At 38.1% G+C, this 20,950-nt stretch overlaps 2 protein-coding genes across 13 annotated transcripts in view; both read left to right on the forward strand.

The window, feature by feature from the left end:
* Positions 1-3,003, forward strand: part of tjp1a (tight junction protein 1a) — a 120,604-nt gene extending 117,601 nt beyond the window's left edge. For all 12 annotated transcript variants that reach the window (XM_084109699.1, XM_084109705.1, XM_084109709.1 and 9 more), the window contains one exon: positions 1,137-3,003. In XM_084109699.1, coding sequence (XP_083965825.1) covers positions 1,137-1,231 — 95 coding nt within the window. In that variant the 3' untranslated portion in view covers positions 1,232-3,003. The remainder of the gene's footprint in view (positions 1-1,136) is intronic.
* A 1,830-nt stretch (positions 3,004-4,833) lies between these two features.
* Positions 4,834-20,950, forward strand: part of fam189a1 (family with sequence similarity 189 member A1) — a 99,884-nt gene continuing 83,767 nt past the window's right edge. Inside the window, exon 1 of the mRNA XM_084110390.1 lies at positions 4,834-5,543. Within this exon, the coding sequence (XP_083966516.1) occupies positions 5,319-5,543 (225 nt within the window). The 5' untranslated portion in view covers positions 4,834-5,318. The remainder of the gene's footprint in view (positions 5,544-20,950) is intronic.

A 20,950-nucleotide genomic window follows, 5' to 3' on the forward strand; every position in this document is an offset into this window, starting at 1 on the left:
TTGTTCTGATGGAGTTCACAGCAGAGTGCAAAAGAGCACTGAAATCCTGAGGTCCTCTATAAATGAGCTAAAAAATTAATCGTTTTCAATCGGTTTTGAAGATAAAGTGTGTAATTTATTCACCATAAAACCACCAAACAGAACATATAATGTTTGTTTGTTTGTTTGAAACTTGACTCGTCTCTGTTTGGTGCCGCTAGTGGTACAGAAATTGCACACTTCACCTTGATGAATGAAAAAACAACCTTGTTCTTATGCATTACAGCACCTTGGGATATGAGCTTATTGGTTATTGCTCTGGCTCTGCTGATTATCTCTACCAGAACAAATAACGCATGCTGAGAGCCTGTCTTATCTCGGAGCGTCCCGCTACGCTCCTCTCTTTCCCTCATGCAAACCAAAGAGAACAATTGCTAAAATTGCACAATATTGTACTGATACAGCTGTTGAAATATGCTAAAAAATAATGCACCTCGTTTATAGTTTTGTTTACTTTTCTCCAAACGTGTGTTTTGTTTTACGCCACATTTTTGTTAGTGTTTTGTTGGCTTTAGAATCGTGGATCTGACTAGAAAACAAGCATGCATGTGGCTTAATTTAATGTTTAATTAACTGTCACTGCATATACGTGATGTATAATGCATACACGACTGTTCAAAAGTTTGGAGTCGGCGAGATTTTTTTTTTAATGTTTTTGAAAGAAGTCTCTTATGTTCACCAAAGCTGCATTTATTGGATCTAAAATACAGTAAAAACAATTATACTGTGAAATATTATTACAATTTAAAATAAACTCTTTTCTATTTGAATATATTTTCAAATGTAATTTACACCCGTGATGGTAAAGATTTCAGCATCATTGCTAATTCAGTGTCACATGATCCTTCAGAAATCATTCTAATAATTATTAGCAATGTTGAAAACAGTGCTGTGTGCTATTATTTCAGGATTATTAAATAGAGGGTTAAAAAGAACAGCGTTTATTTTATATATATTTTTATGTAACAATGTAAAAGTCTCTTTTCTTTCTTTCATTAAAAAAAAAATTAAACTGACTCCAAACTTCTGAACGCGATGATTGATCTTACTCTCAATTCATCAATCATATTCATCTGCATTTTCTGTTATTTATTCAGGTGATCCTAAGAGTTGGCAGAACAAATCTCTCCCTGGAGATCCCAACTACCTGGTTGGAGCCAACTGTGTGTCTGTGCTTATTGACCATTTCTGAGGAGGGCAACAGCAGGTCCCTTTACTGAATGTGGAACCAGTTTAAAAGAGAGAGGACCTTCCCCCTTATGAACACACACATACTCATACACACACACACACACACACGAAGGCTACGCACTATGCTACACTAAATGAAGGGTCTCCTGACTGTGCTCTGGCTTGTTTACGGTAACCTCAGAGACTGGAGGGAGGGTTACATTCTATGAAGTGCTGTTTTAATCTCCTCATCGTCCTCTTCATGTTTGCTTTATCTTTCACTTCTTTTTTAAGTGCTTTTAAAGGCTTTCGAGGATAACAAAAACAGACATTAACCATTGATGGACTGCATGCTCTGTGCCACTGACCAATTAATATTCACACTGTAAGCCAACTGTAATATCTTGCGACACACAACTTGTGTTTATTTTTTAAAGGATTTATTAGGTTCTTCCATTCAGCCTAGGCTACTTAAACGTATAGACTATATTAATCTGCAAATGTATTTTCACTTTATATAGTATGCACACTATAACGTTATGATTATAATGTACAGTGCAACTTTTCTAGAATATCGAATTCTAGTTTTAGGATTTTCAATCGAGCAGTTGAAGTGTACATCTGACACGTTTCCTGACTTTTATCATGTCAAGGTGCAGGATCAGTGCTAGATAAGAGCTTTAAGGAAAGAGTCGGATATGAAGAATATACAGAATGAAGTTTTCTAGCCAAGGACACGTCACTTAAGGCTCACCTTTTTTAATGGCTCCTTTGTAGACACCACTAGCCTCCTCACAGACCTGTGAACTTGAGCACTGGAACATTCCTGCTGTGTCGAGATCTATGCATGTGCTTTGACTCAGGTGTGAAGACTGCTGCTCTTTCCTCTCCCCTCTTTCTCTTCCAGATTCTTCCTCACTCCCTCTTACTCCCTCTTTCTCCCTCTCTCTCAAACACTCCATGTAAAGCAGTGATGCCTTATCTGAAACGACACACTTTTTTCAATAACGAAAACCTTTTTGGTTTCTTTTTGCTAAGTTGTTCTAATGATAAATTATGAAGAAACTGAAGTTGTCTTTCTGCCATTTTTGTCAACCCGCTGTACAAATAAACATGGGTGTTGCACACGTAAACAGCGTAAAGTCTAAGAACAGGTTTTCTCTTTTTATCTGCTATGCACATGACTTTTAAAGAGAAACACAAATAAAAGATGGGAGGACGGATATCAATTGGCTGTACATAAAGCTAGCATATTGCCTTCATTTTTGGTTTGTAAATGACTTTTTTTGTATGTCTTTATTATTTTGTATAAAACTTAAAGGGGGAAAACGTTTATAAAAGAGGATGAATGAAATTCAAACGGTTTGTCTTTGTATTCTGGTTCTACCCTTGAGCCTTGGAACGTGTACTTGGCAGTAATAATATCACATTTTCTACAGATACACACTAAATGTAAGCGGTTTTTAATAATAACCATCTTTTTATTCTTTATTTACAAAAGAAAGTGCTTGATGTAAACTATTCTCAAAACCTGTTTCTTTTAAACGGTGTGCTTGAAATGTGTTCCATGCATTTATTTGTGATACTGGATGCTACATTGTGTGTCCTGAAATGTATTTTTGTACTAATAGATTTATTATGGCACGCCGGAAGACTTTTTTTTTTTTTTTCTTTAGACATTATAACACAGCTTTGACTGGTCATTAACTATTCACGTGTGGCAGAGTTTGTTCCCTTTTCAACACAATTTCCAGTATGCCACTGTATTAAAAAATAAATCATTTTTAAAATACACTATGTTGTCATTGTATTAGGGATTTTTCCGTAGTTGGAGGTGCAATACAAAAATGACTTTGCATAGAGAATACAGTTTGCCGTTGCAAAGGAGGAAGGTGACTTTTAAAATGTTTCATTGCGACAGTGCACTGACTGCAGTATAGTGTGTAGTGACACTTGTTGGCCTGCAGATGGCGCAAATGCTTTACTGCCAGATTCATTCACAACGTTCATTGCGTCTGGCCATTATAAAACTGATTTTAATATTACTGTACCTTTAGTCGATGGTTAAATCAAGCCCAGCTAAATGATCACTTCTACTCCATGAATACCTAAATTAAACGGCACGCCTTGTTTAAAGAAATAATAAAAGTTAAGTATGTGTTTTATTCCTCTTTTAACTGAAGAAAACAAACTACTAATAATACAACTTTGTAAACAAAGTGTTATTATTAATGATGATATTATTTTAATATCAAGCAAAATGCCTATTTCTTTGAACTTTTTGTTTCATGTGGTAGTAGTTTTAAATCTAATCTTTATAAAATATCAGTCAGTTAATTGTTGAAAATGTGGCTTTAGTTTTCCTGTTAACAAAAGTGACTGCTGACATGTTTACATGTATAATGATGTATGTGAGACAGAGTTATCTTAAAGAGAGGCTGTATTAACTACAGACTCATATTACATGTAGCCTACCAAATATGGTAGTTTGGTCTTTGTATATTACGACATGTTTAACATGCTTCCTTTTAAGGAGCCTTGACATAGACATTTTTCATAAGCTCAAACTGGAATTAAACAGGTCTGGTATTATGGCTATTTACTCCAGCCATGCAAAATGTTCACATGAAATAAGAACAATCTGCATTTTAATGCATACTACACGGTTCGTTTGTAAAATAAGTAACCATATTTTCATGCAAACTTACAAGTACAATTTTGTCAAGTATGTTACTGATTTGGATTTTTAAAAAAAAAAAAAAAAAAAAGATCCGGTCCTCAAATGTGATGGGCCGGAAATAAACATTTGATTGGTTGATCGGCGTTTCAAGCATACTAACAGCATTGGGTCACTTTAAGTGTTAAATGAGATTTACACGAGTAGGTCAGCGAAGAGCTGTTTGTTTAGTCGAAACGTCGGTGTTTTATCTCACAAATCGACATTAATTTGTCCACCGAGAGAAACCCGTTTTGGAAATTCAGATCGTCGGCTCATGATAGCGCAGAACGGGTTTCTCTCGCTGTCTTTATTGGAGCAGTGAGAAATGGAAACCCCGGAAAGGATCTCCAGTAGAATCAATACAGAACGCCCAGGGAGGGGGAATCTCTGTCACTCCGCTCCATTCACACATGTGGTTCCAGTCCTGCTTTCAGTCTGCGTGTTGCTCGGTGGCACGTGAAGCTTGATGCTTTAGCTTTTTATCGAAGAAAACACATACAAACTAAATAATCGATTTTGGTCTGAACCCGGACTGTTTCCGGATACTAATTAGCCTACTTGTTTTATTTAATTTGTATGACACTCACAATGATGCAGTGCTACTGAATATCAGTTGTTTTTCCAGTGACATTGCTTAAATGGCATATATTTTACCGAACGCAAAGACTCAATCTTAAAGCGAGTTTAATGAAAAGTAACAGTATGAATAAGTAAGTTTTAAGTCGACTCTTTTAAAAGCTTTTATGGTTCCAAAAACGAGTTCGTTGCCCGCATCCATCCATCTGAATCTACATATGGCGACAAAGTCAGTCCATCTCCTCCTCTACACAAGCACCTGCTCACACACACACACCTACAACACCAACACAGCTGCGGATGCACGCAAAGACCGAGCGAACATTTCTACACTGAAGTTGGACGTTGAAAACGTGTCGCGGAACCGCGTCATACGCAGCCCGTACTACGCGCGATAGATGCGAATTTCGTTCCCATTGAATACGACGTTCAGAGCCGTGAGGCATTTCATTAACGGACTGTCACGGCTGTGAACGGATTTGATGGATCACTTATCCCGTGCATATTTCTTCGAAGCGGGCGACCATTCAGCGCTCGTCTTCGCAAAGCGTACCTCTTTGTCTTATTGAAATGATTTTGAATAACGCTCGGTAAAACACCTGCTTGAAAACAGCGCACTTATCCTCAGAACAGTGAGAGCAGGACATCGTGAGCTTCCTCGTGTAACGGGATGATGGTCTGTGAGTCTTGGCAACACATGCATTCATCTTTACTTTGTGGATGTCGGAGTGACTAGACCCAGAGGTGTCCTGTAAACCCGAAGCCCGCTGATTTACCCCAAGTTTTGGTTCATTTAAACTGTTTAGTCGTGACCATGCCCGTCACTGCAATGCCGAGGGGTCGGTCTCTGAGCCCGGTGTCTCTGTCCCGCAGTCTCTCCCGGCTGAGGGAGTTTCGAACCCGGACTCGCATCATGCTTTCTCTGGGAGTTTCACAGATGGTGCTCGGGAGTCTCATCTTGGCTGTCAGTTTCGCCGCTTTGGCCCTTACTACATCTCCGAGGGTGAGACATTCGTGTCCCTTCTGGGCTGGATTCTCGGTAAGTTGTTTTTATTCTTGAAAAATCGTGTATTTTTGTCAGTTTCCCCTGAACAGAGAGGTGATATTACGCGCCATTTGTGACCCCAGCAACTGCAGAGTCAGCAATCACATCACGCGCGCCTGATTCTTAGTTTATAATTAAATTCTGCTGCTCATCAACGAGAGCCCGCGGAACAATATTCACCAAATGCGAAATGAAATGGCCTATGAATAATTCTGGAGGAAGGGGGGCTGTTTTATTGCTTGGGCTCAGGTGAGCTCACCTATGAAAGGCTGTGGTTGGTGAATTGCCACAGCATGCAGCAGAATGAAGCCTAATGATTAAAAGAGATCAGACGAATTCATGTGCATTTCACTTATGCCTGATGTTCTGTGTGAACATATTTCAACAGGCTGTTAGTTTCTGACTAGTATTGATTAATGCATCCTTGTTAGATTTTCAGACAGGACAAATTCTGCTACTTAATCTTAATAAGAGCAAATCTTTTCCACAGTCCCTGACAACAGTACATAGGTCTACTTTAGACATGGCTATGCAATGCAGTTTGTAACAATATACTACTGCCATAGTTTTTCATCTGATTTTCTTAATGTACAGATTTTGTTTATTTGTTGTATGTTTGTTGCACATTTTTGACACGTTTTTTTTTTTTTTTTTTTTTTTACACTGTGTTATGTTCAAATGTTGCTATACCCTGCTCCTGCTTCTTGCATTGCATTTCAAAGACCTTGGCATGCTCAATTTTTATTGAGATTTAGATTTAGATTTTAACTTGATAATAGTAAAGGCTCAGAAAGAAAAAAACTTCTGAAATTTGGGAGATGAATGTTAGCTGAAGTGTGAAAGCTAAAATACCCAGTGTGATTTTTACCTATGTAGAATAGAGGTTTAAACTACATTGCCTTTGTCCCTTAATAAGCTCATAAGCACAACCCTCTGATTCATCCTTACCAGGCACTGCACAAGGATCTTTTGTAGGACATTATTAACATCTTAACATTTCATTCCGGCTACAGTGAATATTTATGAAGTCACACACCCTTGATTCCCCCACCATAGACGACATATGTAAAAGCTCATAAGTGTTAACAATGGTTGTGAAATAGTAATATAGAAGGGACTGGGACATGTGGTGACAAAGATAACTAGCCTTGGGGTCAGAGGTCAAACAACAGGGCTCGCTGATCATTCAGCAGCTGATGTAGTGCATGCAGCAGATAAGGAGATGTGGCCATGAGAAAGCTCAGCTGGTTCTTGTATCAGTTTGATTTGATACGCATTTCATGGATTTTCTTGTATATGCCTCTGGGTTCTGGTGGGGGCAGATCGCCGTGTCCAGGCCTGAGTTTTCTCCTAACTGGGCGGCTGGTGCATAATGGAGCTCTGCAGAATTATTAACCAATCAGAGTCTGGATTAATGGTGTGAGCAGTGCAGTTGGATGAACAGCATGTGTGCTTGTCCTTGTGCAGGAAATAAAATGGTTTAAATTCTTCAGAATGTATTTGTGCCAACATTTCTTTACACCACTCATCTTATCACCTACCTACACTCTTTAAAAACAAAGTTTCCAAAATCCCTTTTTGCAGCGATGCCATAGGCATAGAAGAACCTAATTTGTTTCCCCAAAGAACCTTTGAGTAACAGTTCTTAAAATAACCAATTTTTCTTCGTGTCAAGAACATTTTAATAACCTGAAGAACCTTTTATTTTCACGATAAATAACCTTTTGTGCAATGGAAAGTTTCCATAGATGTTGAAGGTTCTTCATAGAACCAGTGTCCACTATATCATCTATTTGATTTTCTTTTTATTATCAAGATGCCCAATATATTTGCTTGATTTGATTATTTATTTATTTCACAAATAATGATTTCTGTTTTAATGATAATCTGTATCTGCTGATATTAGACAGCTTACTTTTGTATGAAGCCCATTTCAAAATGAATATTTATCCATGTTTTCTTTTGTATTGTTTAATTAAACTTTCAGCTTATACAGATAGTTGTAAAACACCATGGACAACCATGTCAACATCAACATTATTTCAAAACTTATACGAATGTATAATGGAAAGTGTACTGTATAGCCTATTTTAGCTGCTAGAACTAGTCACTATTTTTAATCATCTTTTAGGTTTTTTGGAGTTCACTTAAGTAATTTGTGGTATTTTAAAATAATTTTTCAAATCTATACAAAGTACAAATATTCTATGTATTCTGTATGGAAATATTAGGTCCTAAATGTTAGTTTTGTTTTTTTTAAATAAAACAATTCAAAAAAGTTCTTTGATATAGTTTTAGGTGGAGTATGTTACACTGTAGGATACTGCTGTCACTGCTTGAAAAGAGAAGAAAGAAAGCAGAAGCGTTTGTGTCGTTATGCTGTAGTGCTAAATATAACAGTATATTGTATGTATTAAGACCCCTCGGGATCGGATGTGAGATCCACCAATCAGACAGGTTCCTGAACCTTAATCGATTTTTTTTTTTTTTTAATTGGTTAAAATGAATGGAGAATATCTTGTGTATAGATCAGGATCATGGTTCAAAAAAGAAAAAAAGTGTAATGCTTTTTTTCTGGTAAGACTTAAGGTTAACTTTAAGGTCATGTTAAGAACCCCTACATCTTTTCTCTCTGCTTTCTGCTGCCCATGTTCCCGACCTCCCCCTCATCTCTCATCCTTCTGTCTTTGTTGTAACATCAGAAAGACACATAGAGCCTGCATCAAATCTCTGGCCACAGCAGGGAGGCTTGATCAGCAGGAGAGCTGTGATTTTTTTTGATTTTTTTTTAGATTTTTTTTTTTAATGTGTGCACAGAATTATGTTTGTTAATCCAGCTTCATGTGAGAATTTAACTCATGCTTTTCCTCCTTCATGCAACATTTTGTTGTTTTGTTCAAACACAGATCCTTTCATTCAAAGGCCATCATAGACTGAAGGAGAGAATCTTCAGTGCTGGTATGACAGAAGGGTGTTGGAACTATGACATCCATAAACAGACATTTCACCAGGGTAACAAAATTAGGCCTGACAGGCTTATATGAAATGACCCTCTGTCATATCACATTCCACACAGACCCGGACTGTTTCCTGCCTGGTGAATAGCAACACTGAAACGGAAAAAATAGCCAGCACTGTTTAGTGTGTGTTTGAGTTCACAGCACACTCAAAACCATATTGTCAATAAGTACATTTACATGGATTCAATTTAAGTCTACCAAAGCAATAATCAATTTTTTAAGTCAGCATGAATTCAATACCTGCCCTATTTTCTTAATGCATGTTACTAATGTCAACAATTCATCCATGCAAAAATATTATTTTTTGCCCATGTAATATTTGATCAAAGCTTGCGCTTCCTGTTTAATGAATCAGTTTCTTTGATGACGTACACTACTCAAAAGTTTAGGGTTGGTATAAGATTTTTTTTAAATATATTTTTAAAGTCTCTTATGCTTAACAAGGCTGTGTTTATTTGTTCATATACAGTACAAGTGACATACTGTACAAGTGAGCTAGACAAGGGTTTCCCAAACTGGGGTGAGGAAACTGCAGCTAATAATTAATTCAATCATAAAAATGTAACATTAAAACAAATAAAAAAAAAAAAAACAATGATGATCTCTGCATTTCTAATATGAAGGGCTCGGACAGAAATTCACGTCTTTTATTAACTGCATGATCCCACATTCTCAAATCTCTGATGTCAGCTTCTCATCCAGCTGAGCGTGAGCTTCTGCTGTAGAGACACTGCACATTTGTCAAGCATTAGAATTGACTCTTGTAACACAGCCGTAGAGATTTAGAACAGGAGGAAATCATCAAGCTCCTGCTTATAGAAATCACTGCTCATAATTTAAAGTTATGTTTTCAAATATTAATCTTTTCTTCACCATGCGGTACTAATATATGTGTGACCCATGAGTATGTAGGAGTCTGTGTGGGCATTATGTGGTTTCACACGCAAGACACTGGAGCATTGCAGTCTAAATTTGACTGTTAATCATGTTGGGTGGAAGGAGGGTGTATGCATTTATTATGTCTACATGCGATAATGAGTGCGAGACTTGGTTTATTTCCAGAAGTTCCAAATGCATCATCTCTTAACCTCATAAGGAAAACCTTAACTTTTCCTTTCAGCTCTTCTAATCCATCCGTCTTTTCCCTTCCTCTTCATTTCAGCATACCCACAAATAAAAACACTGTCAGTTCTCCCTAGCTCAGTTTAATCAGCTCATTTCATTGTGGTCACCATTGTTTACTTCATCCCAGAACTCATCTCTTACTTGGCCAAGGAAGAGCCTCTGTTGCCTCACTCACCATGTTGGATCCTTTTCCATGCATCGCATTCAATACATCATACTTATTGTTTTGTTTCTTTTCGCTGCGTTCTGAGTGTTGGCTGATGGGTGTGGTAGATTTCTTTTAAACGTACCTGACCTAAGTCTACCTGGGTCTCGTCTACAATTGACGTCCCCGTTCAATAATATTTATACTCTAGTACGTCTCCTCATCGACGTTGGCCGAGTCCCTGGCCTAACCCTAACTTGCTGCGCAGCAATAATAACCGACAGACTTCAGACAATGCCTTCGAATATGCTTTAATCACGGCCGGAGGATCTCAGACAAATTTCAGAGAGAATCCCACCAGCAAAAGGAATACAACAGTTTTTTTATAGAATAGGAGCATAGCCAAAATTACATGAAACATTACATAATTTCCCTACAATTTGATTGGTTCTTCATATGCAAACCCTTCTAGGTAGGAGCAAACTTAGACCTCAGATCATTAGAAAAAATAGAAAAGGGTTAAGACTTCAGTTGACAATTCTAGACAGTATATTTTTGATATTGTCATGGTAGCACTTCAGAATTTTCCATGGACACAATATTCAAAGAACAGAACATTTTAGTACATTTTGTTCAAAGTGTTAGTGTTAAATTGGTTTAATTTTTCAGCATGTGAAAAATATAATTTATGAGCAATCAGAGCTTGGATCTGGACCAATGAAAAGACAAGGGCTGTTTTGATGATGTAAGAGCTATTCTGCTGTTTTTCCATCCATAAGTATCTACCATTAAAAGAGTATAATTCCAGCAGTAAAACCTTGTGTACATATTAAAAGTGTCGGTCTCTACGTCATTTAATCTACGGCTTTGATTAGTGATTAATGGTTTAGACATGGAGTTAAAGAGGAAAAATCGCCTTTGTGGTTTGTGTGTGGAGCTGGCAGAATTAAAATCTCTTTGCATACTAATTGGTAAATTACAAGTTTGCCTGAGAGAAAAGGCCTGGATGGGAGTTGTTCATTTCCTGGGTTGGCTAAATTTCCTTGCGTAATTGTTTCTGAATATGAAACATGATTAAAGAGGTGGAGGTGGGATGGATCTCATTTAATGAAACTTCTGAGATGCAGGTGGCCATACTTGGATGAGATTTCCTTGCGCAGTTCATAATTTCTGCAAATAGCAAGCCGTTAAAGAAAGTGCAATAACCGGTATACAGTAGTTTCCATGTAGACTAGTACTCCTGGAATTTGCATAAAGTCAGCTAATTAGATTTGAACTACCAATTCATAATGCACCGAAATTTCGGAATCCAACAATATTCAGCCAAAACAGCCAAAACAAAAACAAACAAAAAACCTACTACTACATTTGGTTTCGGCCAAAGTAGTTTTGGAACTAAGGCAAAATCATTGATCAAAATAATTTTTACAGGAACCAACTGGGTTACAATTCTGCAGTTTCAGTGCAGTAAACCTGTTTTCTTTGGGTGGATGAGATGATTTTGTTTATTAGTTTGTATGTGGAAGTTTCAGGGAAAGGATGAGTAAATTCAGGAGCTCAAGGGTGCCTCCCGGTTGGGCTCTTGCACTCACTAGACTGGACACTCTTCTTCGGATCAATCACTTTCCTCTGAAGACTCCATTACTGAATTTGCTCTCATGCCACTCACAGTTAAATCACCTATCTCTGACAAAGTGTGCTAGATAGTTAATTAGATGGATTCTGATCAATGATTCAATTTGCATGTTTTTCCCGCCTGGTTATTTTGTTTGAGTGTATCGTGCAGCTTTGTGATGTCTGCCTCGGTCATTAATCTTTTGCGGTGACCTCATTTTTTGTGCACTCCCAGAAATCACTGCACGTTACGAGCTCCCCTGTGAGCCTGCAAGCTGTTCAGGTGTCAGCGGTCAGTAGTAATTCATTTTCATTGTGCAATTCTTTATTATAAGTAGGCTCATTTTTCCTATCATTTGAGTGCCTCATCTTCAGGGACTCAGGCTAAGGGAGCTGCACTAATATTTGTCTCATTGCTCATCTGCTACTGTTACTTTCTCTCTATCACTTAAAGTTACATAGACTGTCCATCCCATCATGACTCTTGTCCCCTGCCTGTCAGACTTGGATTCTTCTGTTTCCTCACATCACATGCCTTTACAGAAACATAAAACATAAGTGTAACACTTTACAAAAAAGGCTCAGTTATAGTCAATGCATTAGGTGTCATGAACTAACAGTGAACTAACACCTTTTTTATGTTGTTTAATGTTTATATAATAACACTTGGGGCCCTATCTTACACCCGGCGCAATGCAGCGCCAAGCTGTTTTTTGCTAGTTTCAGCCTGACGCAGTTATCATTTTCACGTCCTGCACCACGTTGTTTAAATAGCAAATGCATTTGCGCCCATTTGTGCGCCCATGGGCGTGCTGGTCTGAAAACGAGGTGTGTTCTGGCACATTGCTATTTTGAGGCAACAGAAATAGACTGCGCCATTGACCAACTGAAACCTGGTCTAAAGTCAATGGCGCATATATATATATATATATATATATATATATATATATATATATATATATATATATATATATATATATATATATATATATATATATATATATATATATATATATTTTTTTTTTTTTATGTGGCGGGTCCACAACGCGCGTACACTCTGCTTATTAAACACACAGGGATGCACAGCAGCACACAAACATGCCAAATATTTAAAATAAAAGGATTACAATGTAAAAGATTATTACTGTGTACATAAAGATATGGTGGAATCCGGCTTGTCCTGTAGATGGTCTGCTTGCGCACTTTTACCTCACGCACGAGCAGTTCCTTTTGTGCTCTGGAGGCGGCTTCGGTCTTTCCACTATCAAATTCCGTCATGCAAATAGCTAATCAGCCATGGCACGAGCGCAACTGACATTTAAAGGGAATGGGAGATGAGACTCTGATTGGTTTAACACACGTAAATCCCAAAACACACCAATTACTCATTAAAAGAATAGGCACAACCCTTTTAGACCATGCACCTGGCGCGCTGACCATTTTTCCCGTCGTTAAACTAGCAAAAGTGGATTCAGACACGCCCTAAGTGAACTTGCGCCGTGTGTTTTAGACCATGCACTTAGATTGTTAAAATAGGGCCCTTAATGTTAATTTATACAGCTTAAAATGTTCAAATAAAAGTTTAGCTAATAATTAAAATTCTGTCATTATTTACTCACCCTCATGTCATTCCAAACCTGTATAACTGCATGTCTGTGGAACATAAAAAGATATTTTAAGGAGAGAAAAAAAAGCACATCAATGAAAGTCAGTGTCAGTGGGGTCTTAATTTTTTTTAGGAATGTTTCTACCACTTCAAAACTTTGTTCCAAAGAAGAAAGTCACACAGGTTTGGAATGATATGAAGGCAAGTAAATAATGACATGACACCCTTTAAACATGTATATGTAGAAATGAACAGTAGTAAATGTTGTAAAAGTATCATGCATTGTTCGTTATTTGAACCTTATAAAATGGTATCAATGTGTCTTTAAAGGGTCATGAAACCCCCCTCTTTCAGCTCAAGTCTAGCTCACAATCTTTTTGAAAAATGCAACTTAATTGGGCGTGGATGGCTGTGAGAAGAAGGGAGGGGAGTGGGTGTGGTATGGCACGGCAGGGGAGAGGAGAGGGGAGCAAAAATGCTTGCTACACACACAACACATAGTTTAGATGTGTCCATGGTTGATGGCCAACCAACCGCCCGTAGCCAGTCTAGCCCTGGCAGCATCGCGGGGAAAGATATGCAACGCACTGGAACTTTTGCACCACGAAAATAAACACTTGCGTCCCATGATTGCCTCTCTCATCTACTACGCGATATCACAGTTTGACATGTCTGTCATTGAAAAAAATCCACGTGGTGTCATGAATAATTAAGAGACAGTGTCTTCTCATTGGATAAGAAAACTCAGTCTCTTGAATAATTATGAGACACCGATGAGTCATCAAAGTACTACAGTGTTCTGCCACCTCACAGCCTGTGACGTGGACACAATGAAGATTTGAAACCCCGAAGACGAAAATAGCGAAGTCAAATTTATCCATTTCCCCCTACTATTAAATCTAACAGATGCTAACATTGTCTTCAATGGTGTTCAACACATATACCTCTGTTAAAATCTCAGAAAATTTGGTTTAGGGTTTAATGACCCTTTAAGCAAGCAAACCTCAATTGTACATGGAATAACTTTATAACAAACAGCAAAAGATCAGCTTTTTTTAAGGAAACCTGCAGGCAAGAGGAGGATTAAAAATTGTACAGCTTCCCACCTCGCTTTGTAAACCATGTAACACATATTGATCCCAAATAACAGATATACAGTGTGCTGCTGATCTATGCCAAAGGGTATGAATATAAATCTAATGAGCTTTAGCATGAAAAAGCTTGAGCTCCGGCCAAGGCGTAACCGAGAAGTTGGCATAACAAGATCAACTCGTACGGTTAGCCTTACTCCGGAGGTATTAGCTTCTATTTGGTGGGCTGTCCATCAAAAAAACAGGCCAAGGGCTAGGATCTGCGCTTTGGATGAATGCTCCTCGGATGATGCACCTCAGATCTCTGTGCAGACGCCTACTGCCTCTCAGATCTGAGTTAAAGGATTGCATTCAATGTCTGCTGTCAAAGTCTGCTCCTGAGGCTGTCCTGCATAATTAAGACTTGTTTGGATCTGGCTAGGGCACCTGCACCGCAACATGATCAAACGCAACTTTTAGCACATCTCACTTTTTACATCACTGTTGGCTTAAAATATTGACCCTGAGTGACATGATTGAAAGTTACTAGTGTGAAAGTCTATTATAAGGAGTGTTCAAAGACGAAGAGAAAGAAATATTACTCTTAAATACCGATACAGACTGTTGTTGAAATCCATTTCAAACTTTTGTTGCTCCCAATGCATTTAAGGATCGAAGCTAAGCGTGTGAAGAGTTGTGTATTGTGTCTGTATGTGAGATCAGGGGATGAGTCAGAGCAGTTATGAGGCAGTAGTTTCAGCAGCAGCCTGTGGTGAGCTGCAGCTGCGGAGTGATAAATCCTGTAAGCAATAAAATATATTTTCTCACCGTGGACTGCATTAATGAGAACCTCCCCTTTCTCCTGCCCTCTGAACCCCTCAGATGCACAATCTGCAGACCACACACATATATGGCTGTCAAACAGATACTTGTGCTCGTGAAGGTAATGACAGATTTGTGTGTTTAAATTCCAAGATGACCTATCGTGTTTGCCCTCTTGTATGTGGTGGTCTCTTACACTTCCTGTGACTGATAAAAATGGAGCAGGGATTTGTGTATGTACCGGTCTGAGTCAGTATTGTTGTGTGCGTTTGTGTGTGAGAGACTTTTGTGAAAAAGAACACATTTAAGTCAACTCTTTGTTGACAATAATACTTCAGATATAGATTGTGATGTAATACAGGGAGAATCATACGCGCCAAGGCTTTTAAAAAGCAAATATTTGCTAAAAATATACAGTAAAAATAGTAATATTGTGAAATATTTTTACATTTTCAAATTACTGTTACCTATTGTAATATATTTGTAAAAAATTATTCCTGTGATGTCAAAGTTGAATTTTCAGCATCATTATTACTCCAGTCCTCAGTGTCACACGGCCCTTCATAAATTATTCTTATATGTTGATTTGCTGCTCAAGAAACATTTCTTCTTATCAATGTTGAAAACAGTTGTGCTGCTTAATATTTTTTTGAAAACAGTGATGCATTTTTTTTCCCCAGGATTCTAGAAGACTGTCTATTCATTAGCTGCTATAATTACAAGAATTACAAAGTGCTGTAAACGGTAAAACTATTTGCCTTAAATAATAATAATAATAATAATAATAGATTATAATAACATAACATAAATAACAGTTTACAATATCAAGCAGCATAATGGATTATTTTTCTGCAGCTAAAATAACTGGAAGCAGCTGACGCCAGCAGCCTTCCACATTTAAGTTAAAAAGTGCCTGCTTTCACCTTACAAAATAATGTGAATAGATTTGTGATTATATCAATTAAAACCACTGATGAATGAGGGCAAGTAAATCATTTCTTATTTAGAAAGGTACAGAAGTTTAATTGCTAAACAAGCAGATTTTAGTAGTAAAAAATTAAGTTTTGAGCCAACGATATGTTGGCTGTCAATGCATGGCATTAATGCAGCCTAATAGACGACCCTTCAGTTAGGCAGCTGACACTCCTGGACCGGGGGCCAGGTCAACATGTCAGCTCTCTGTGCGAGCGTTACCTACGCCCCATAAACGGACCGTCCCGGCCGGGTCAGGTGGTGTTCTGTATTCATCCCAGATGAGTGAACAATCAGATTTGCCTCCACTGCCACCAAACTTTCACTCCACTTCCCTCTGACACAAAGAGCCTTTATGAGTCAAGCGTGGCCCTTTAGAAAGGCAGATCAATGGCACGCTGCATGTATGCTGCTCTTTTGTGCTATGATTAGGAAAGTAGGATTGTTGGGAAAGAGTGACCTGTGGTCTGAATACCAGCAGTGCACTGAGTTATGGCTATGTCACACCAATGATGGTGAAAATTAGTGTTAAGGTAAAGATACGTAATTAAAAGCTGTTTATTTTTGTAGGTTAGCATGATAAAAGTGTGTGAATTTGAATATGTTCACATTGTTTGTTTTTTCTAAAAATTCAAATTAAAGTGGGACAGTCCAGCAAGCTCAATGTTCAAAGAGTGATACAATTAAGGAGACGGAGAAAGATTGTCAAGTAGTGGAGTGATTTGTGCACATCGATGACATTCAAGCCCTGAAGACAGAGTGGATGCATACTGTAGGTCAAGAGGTCAAACGGTTATACATTAGTAATGTAGAGGAGGGGATCAGTGGTCATGACAGCACTTCAATTCTTGAAAGAACTTATGGTTATTGACAGTGATCACATCACAAGGCATCACAACAGACCGACATTGCACATAAATACTATCATAACTCAGGACTGCGGTAGTTTAAATGTACACTATGGCATTATTGGCTCTCTGTTGACATTTGAGGTGAAACAATATAAAATTGCAAGTTACTTGTGGAGGAACATGGGGCCTCATTCACTAATACTTTTATACAATGCTGATTTGCTGCTCAAGAATTATTTCTTATTATTATCAATGATGAAAACAGTTGTGCTGCTTAATATATTTGTGGAAACTGATGCATTTTTTCAGGATTCTTAGATGAACAGAAAGTTAAAAGAACATAATTTATTTTAAACAATTTATAACATTATTAATGTCTTTACTGTCCTTGCTGAATAAGTATACATTTCTTTCAACCTTTTTTCTTTCAACAATACTGACCTCCAACTTCTAAAGTGGAGGGTTTTTTTGTTGTTTTTTTTACTTCCTTAAATTACTTGTTTCTAAGTCCACCGAGACTGCAATGTTATTTATTTATTACTTTTTTACTTTACTAATGAATAATGCCTTCTTCTTGAAAACATCCATACTGTAGTGATTTCCTGATTTTCATAATTCAAGTTTTGTATCGCAATGTTTAGGCAGCCCATGTTTCTGGAATTTATCTAAAGAGGAGATAATTTAGCTCTGGGCTGTAAAGAGCGGAAGGAAATGATGTGACAAGCCAAGATGGATGTCCCATTAAAGGCTCTGTGTGGAATCGGCATGGGGTGGGAGGAACAGACCGGACACATTATTGCTTCCTAATAAGAAAAAAGTCCCAGGTCAGAGCTGCAGTCTAGCGCTCAGCGCACATGCTCCACATGTCAAGCGCCAGGCTTCAAGTCTATGCCAGTCACATTCTGCCTCTCTCACTTCCTGTTTTCAATAATGTGGCAAAAACACTACATTTAAAAAGAAAAGGTCACCAGGAAATCCTCATCAGCGAAGCCTAGTCAGTGTTTTTTTTTCTGATTGCGGCATGCGCCTCCCTGTTCTTCTCACCTTTCTCTTCTTCTCTCTCATTTCACCCATAAATTTGGCTTGGCAGGGAGATGGGCAGCTATATTAGAATTAGCGTGATTCAAGTTTATTTTCTGGAGTGGTGTGTAATTAATCAAACTGACGTGGAAATAGGTGTTTATTTATTTCAAGGCCTTTTTTTTTTCACACCTCATGCTCACATGAATATCAAAGAAGTCTCATATTTCATGGCAGTATCAAAGCTCTGGCAAAATAAATTAAGTATTACAATGCACAAGTGACATCTCTGAAAGAAGAGGAGATGTAACATTTAGAAGTAATACATTTAGAAGAAACCTTCAGGTGATTCTGCTGACAAGATGAGTTGTTGCTTTCAGATTGATTTATTGCTTATAGAAGAAAAACTTTCAGGTGTAATTTTCACGAAATTGAGAGTTTTAAGTATGCTTGATTGTGCAAGTACAGATTAAATCTGTCATGAGGTTTAGGCTAGTCCGGATACATTTGAAAAAGCATCTATTTCTCTCCATTTTGACCTTTCATCCACACTGATATGGCGTTTTTGCCCTGTAAAAAAAGCTCCCAAGAGGATAAATTAAAAGATTGTGTTTTCATGTTGTAGCGTGGACTGTGAAAAACTGAGGTATTTGAGACTCATGATGCATGTTTATGCCTGTTGTACTGATAGATGCCTATGTTTAAACCAGTATATTCCTGCAATGAATGCATGAAGCATTTGCTGTGAATGAAGCATCAATATATGAAACATTTGCTATGTGCTATTCACTTTCATGGTGTTGCTTTAGATAAATGTTACTTTGTACCAAAGTACAAAGTACTATCTTAATATTACATTCCTGCAAAGATTACAGAAAATTTACTCACAATTACTATCCTGTGGCAAAATTGCATTTTAGACCATTCATGGAATGGCGGTGGAGTGCGACCTGGATGCACTAGTAATTTGTGAGATATTTTGCCATTAATATTATTGTGCCAGAAGAATAGCATGAGAACTTTATTACGTCTGGTCTCTCTATATCATCTCAGTGAAGTTTTATTATGTTTTACGCACGTGCAGGATGATTTTAGCGTTTCGGTGTGGAGAAGAAACTTTTGGAAATTGCTTAAACACTATTGTGGATGGAGAGCGTTTTGAAATGAAAACACCATTTTCAAATGTATGAATTAATGTATACGTAGCCTGAGTGAAAGCTCCATCGTGAAAGAGAAGAAAAGAGAGTAGTTTGTCCTGGCAGTAGTTCTGGATTACAGAGAGATGCTGATGGTCTTTGTCTCTTGGCTCAAAACACGGACGTACAGTACTGCCAGGATCTGGAAGAGAGGAAAGCAGCACTGCAGGAGCGACTGTCTTCACCGGCCCTGACCTTTTACAGCACCAACCACCTGGCCAAAACCTCTCCTATCCAAACCACCAGCGGGAAACTGCTGAGAGTGTCTGATGAATGATGACGAGGAGAGATTAAGATAGATAAGGGCAGAAAGAGACTGAGTGTGTGTGAGAGAGATAGAATGGAAAAAGGAGCTGAAAAAGATGCATTTTCTATTACCTTGTAAAGGCCTACACTAAATCTGCGCCAAAAAAAAGGCTTGGCATTCACAAGGTTTTGCGCATCAGCCACCCCTCACTGATTTGATTGTGAAATATTTTGACTAATTTGATAATGAGTTCAGTTGCAAATAATATTTTATAATGGAAAAATCCATATTTCCATCAAAATAAGTACAGAAAATGTTGCAGATACAGTCTGGGCCTCATAAGTAAATTCAGCACAAAACACTTTTTTTTCCCCTGTAACTTGTGTTGACCCTGTCCCTCCCAGTTTCTGTCTGTCTCTGTATCGCCCCTCTCTGGTGTCAGGTCACGCGTCTCCTCTGATGTCTACATGTCGCTCTCACCTGCTTTTCCTAACCCGAGGCTGAGCAGCGTGTAGCTCACTCACATCCTTGAGCTCTCACTCTGTCTGACCTGTGAGGGTGAGGGCTGATGGTGCTGCTGCTTCTAATGCCTGATTAATAGCAGCGGACAAGCAGTGATTCGGTTGAGTCAGGTGTACGCAGAACTGTGAATTAATAAACAACTCACCCTGTCAATCATAAGATGAAGTTGAATTTTGCTCAGCTATTTCAGTGGTTGAATCTTACAATTGCACATGGCATCTTGTTAAATCAGTTTCTGTACTGTTGTACAGTACTGTACAGTACAGCTGTACTGTTTTTCTTTTTTTAAACACCGATTTCTGCTTTGTGGTGCTCTGGAGGTGGTAGACTAATGAATTCATTAATTCATCTTCTAAGTATGACAATATTGATCCTAAATGTTGATTAGGAAGTAGTGTTGCACGGTGTACCGATACTTCAAAAGTATCGCGATACTCGGAAATTAAAAACGTCACGATACCTAAATTTATCAGTATCGATACTTTAAAAAAAAAAAAAAAAAAAACCCCTCCCTATGGACATCTGTGTTTTTTTCCTGACGCACGCAGCAAAGAACCTGCCGCTGTCAGTGTCATGTGACAAAACACTACAGCGAGATGGCTGCATGTGCGAGCACAAGTGGTCCACGACTCGTAGAAAAAGATGACGCGAGGAGTGACATATGGAAGTACATTGCCTACCTTGCTCTGTTGCACGGTGCACTGATACTTCAAAAGTAAATCGGAAATTAAAAACGTCACGATTCCTTCATTTATTAGTATCGATACTTCTAAAAATGACCGCGTTCCAGATGGCCGGCGACACACTGGCTGCGTGTCGTGTCCGTTTTTATTTCGGCTCCCATGTTAACTGCCTGCGTGACACACGCGTCTGGGCGCAGCTCGAGACGCGCGGAAAACGTGTGCATGCTAGAAATAGAACCGACGGCTATTTTTCACGCGACACGCAAGCGTGTTGGAAGCGTTTCCAGGCAAAATAGAATAGGAAAGGATGTTTCTATGTCATTTTGACACGAATACATATTAATAAATGACATTTTGATGTTTGAAAGTTTTGACATAAATACAATATAAATGTAATTTAAAAAAATATTATCGATTTTCAAATATTGCACCTCTTAATTATTCTGTAGCCTATTTTGACGTCAACACTGCCAACGTTGTCTTTGCTGCTATAAATTTATGTTTAACA

Source organism: Abramis brama (genome assembly GCF_963993115.1).
Source record: "Abramis brama genome assembly, chromosome: 3".
NCBI lineage: Eukaryota > Metazoa > Chordata > Actinopteri > Cypriniformes > Leuciscidae > Abramis > Abramis brama.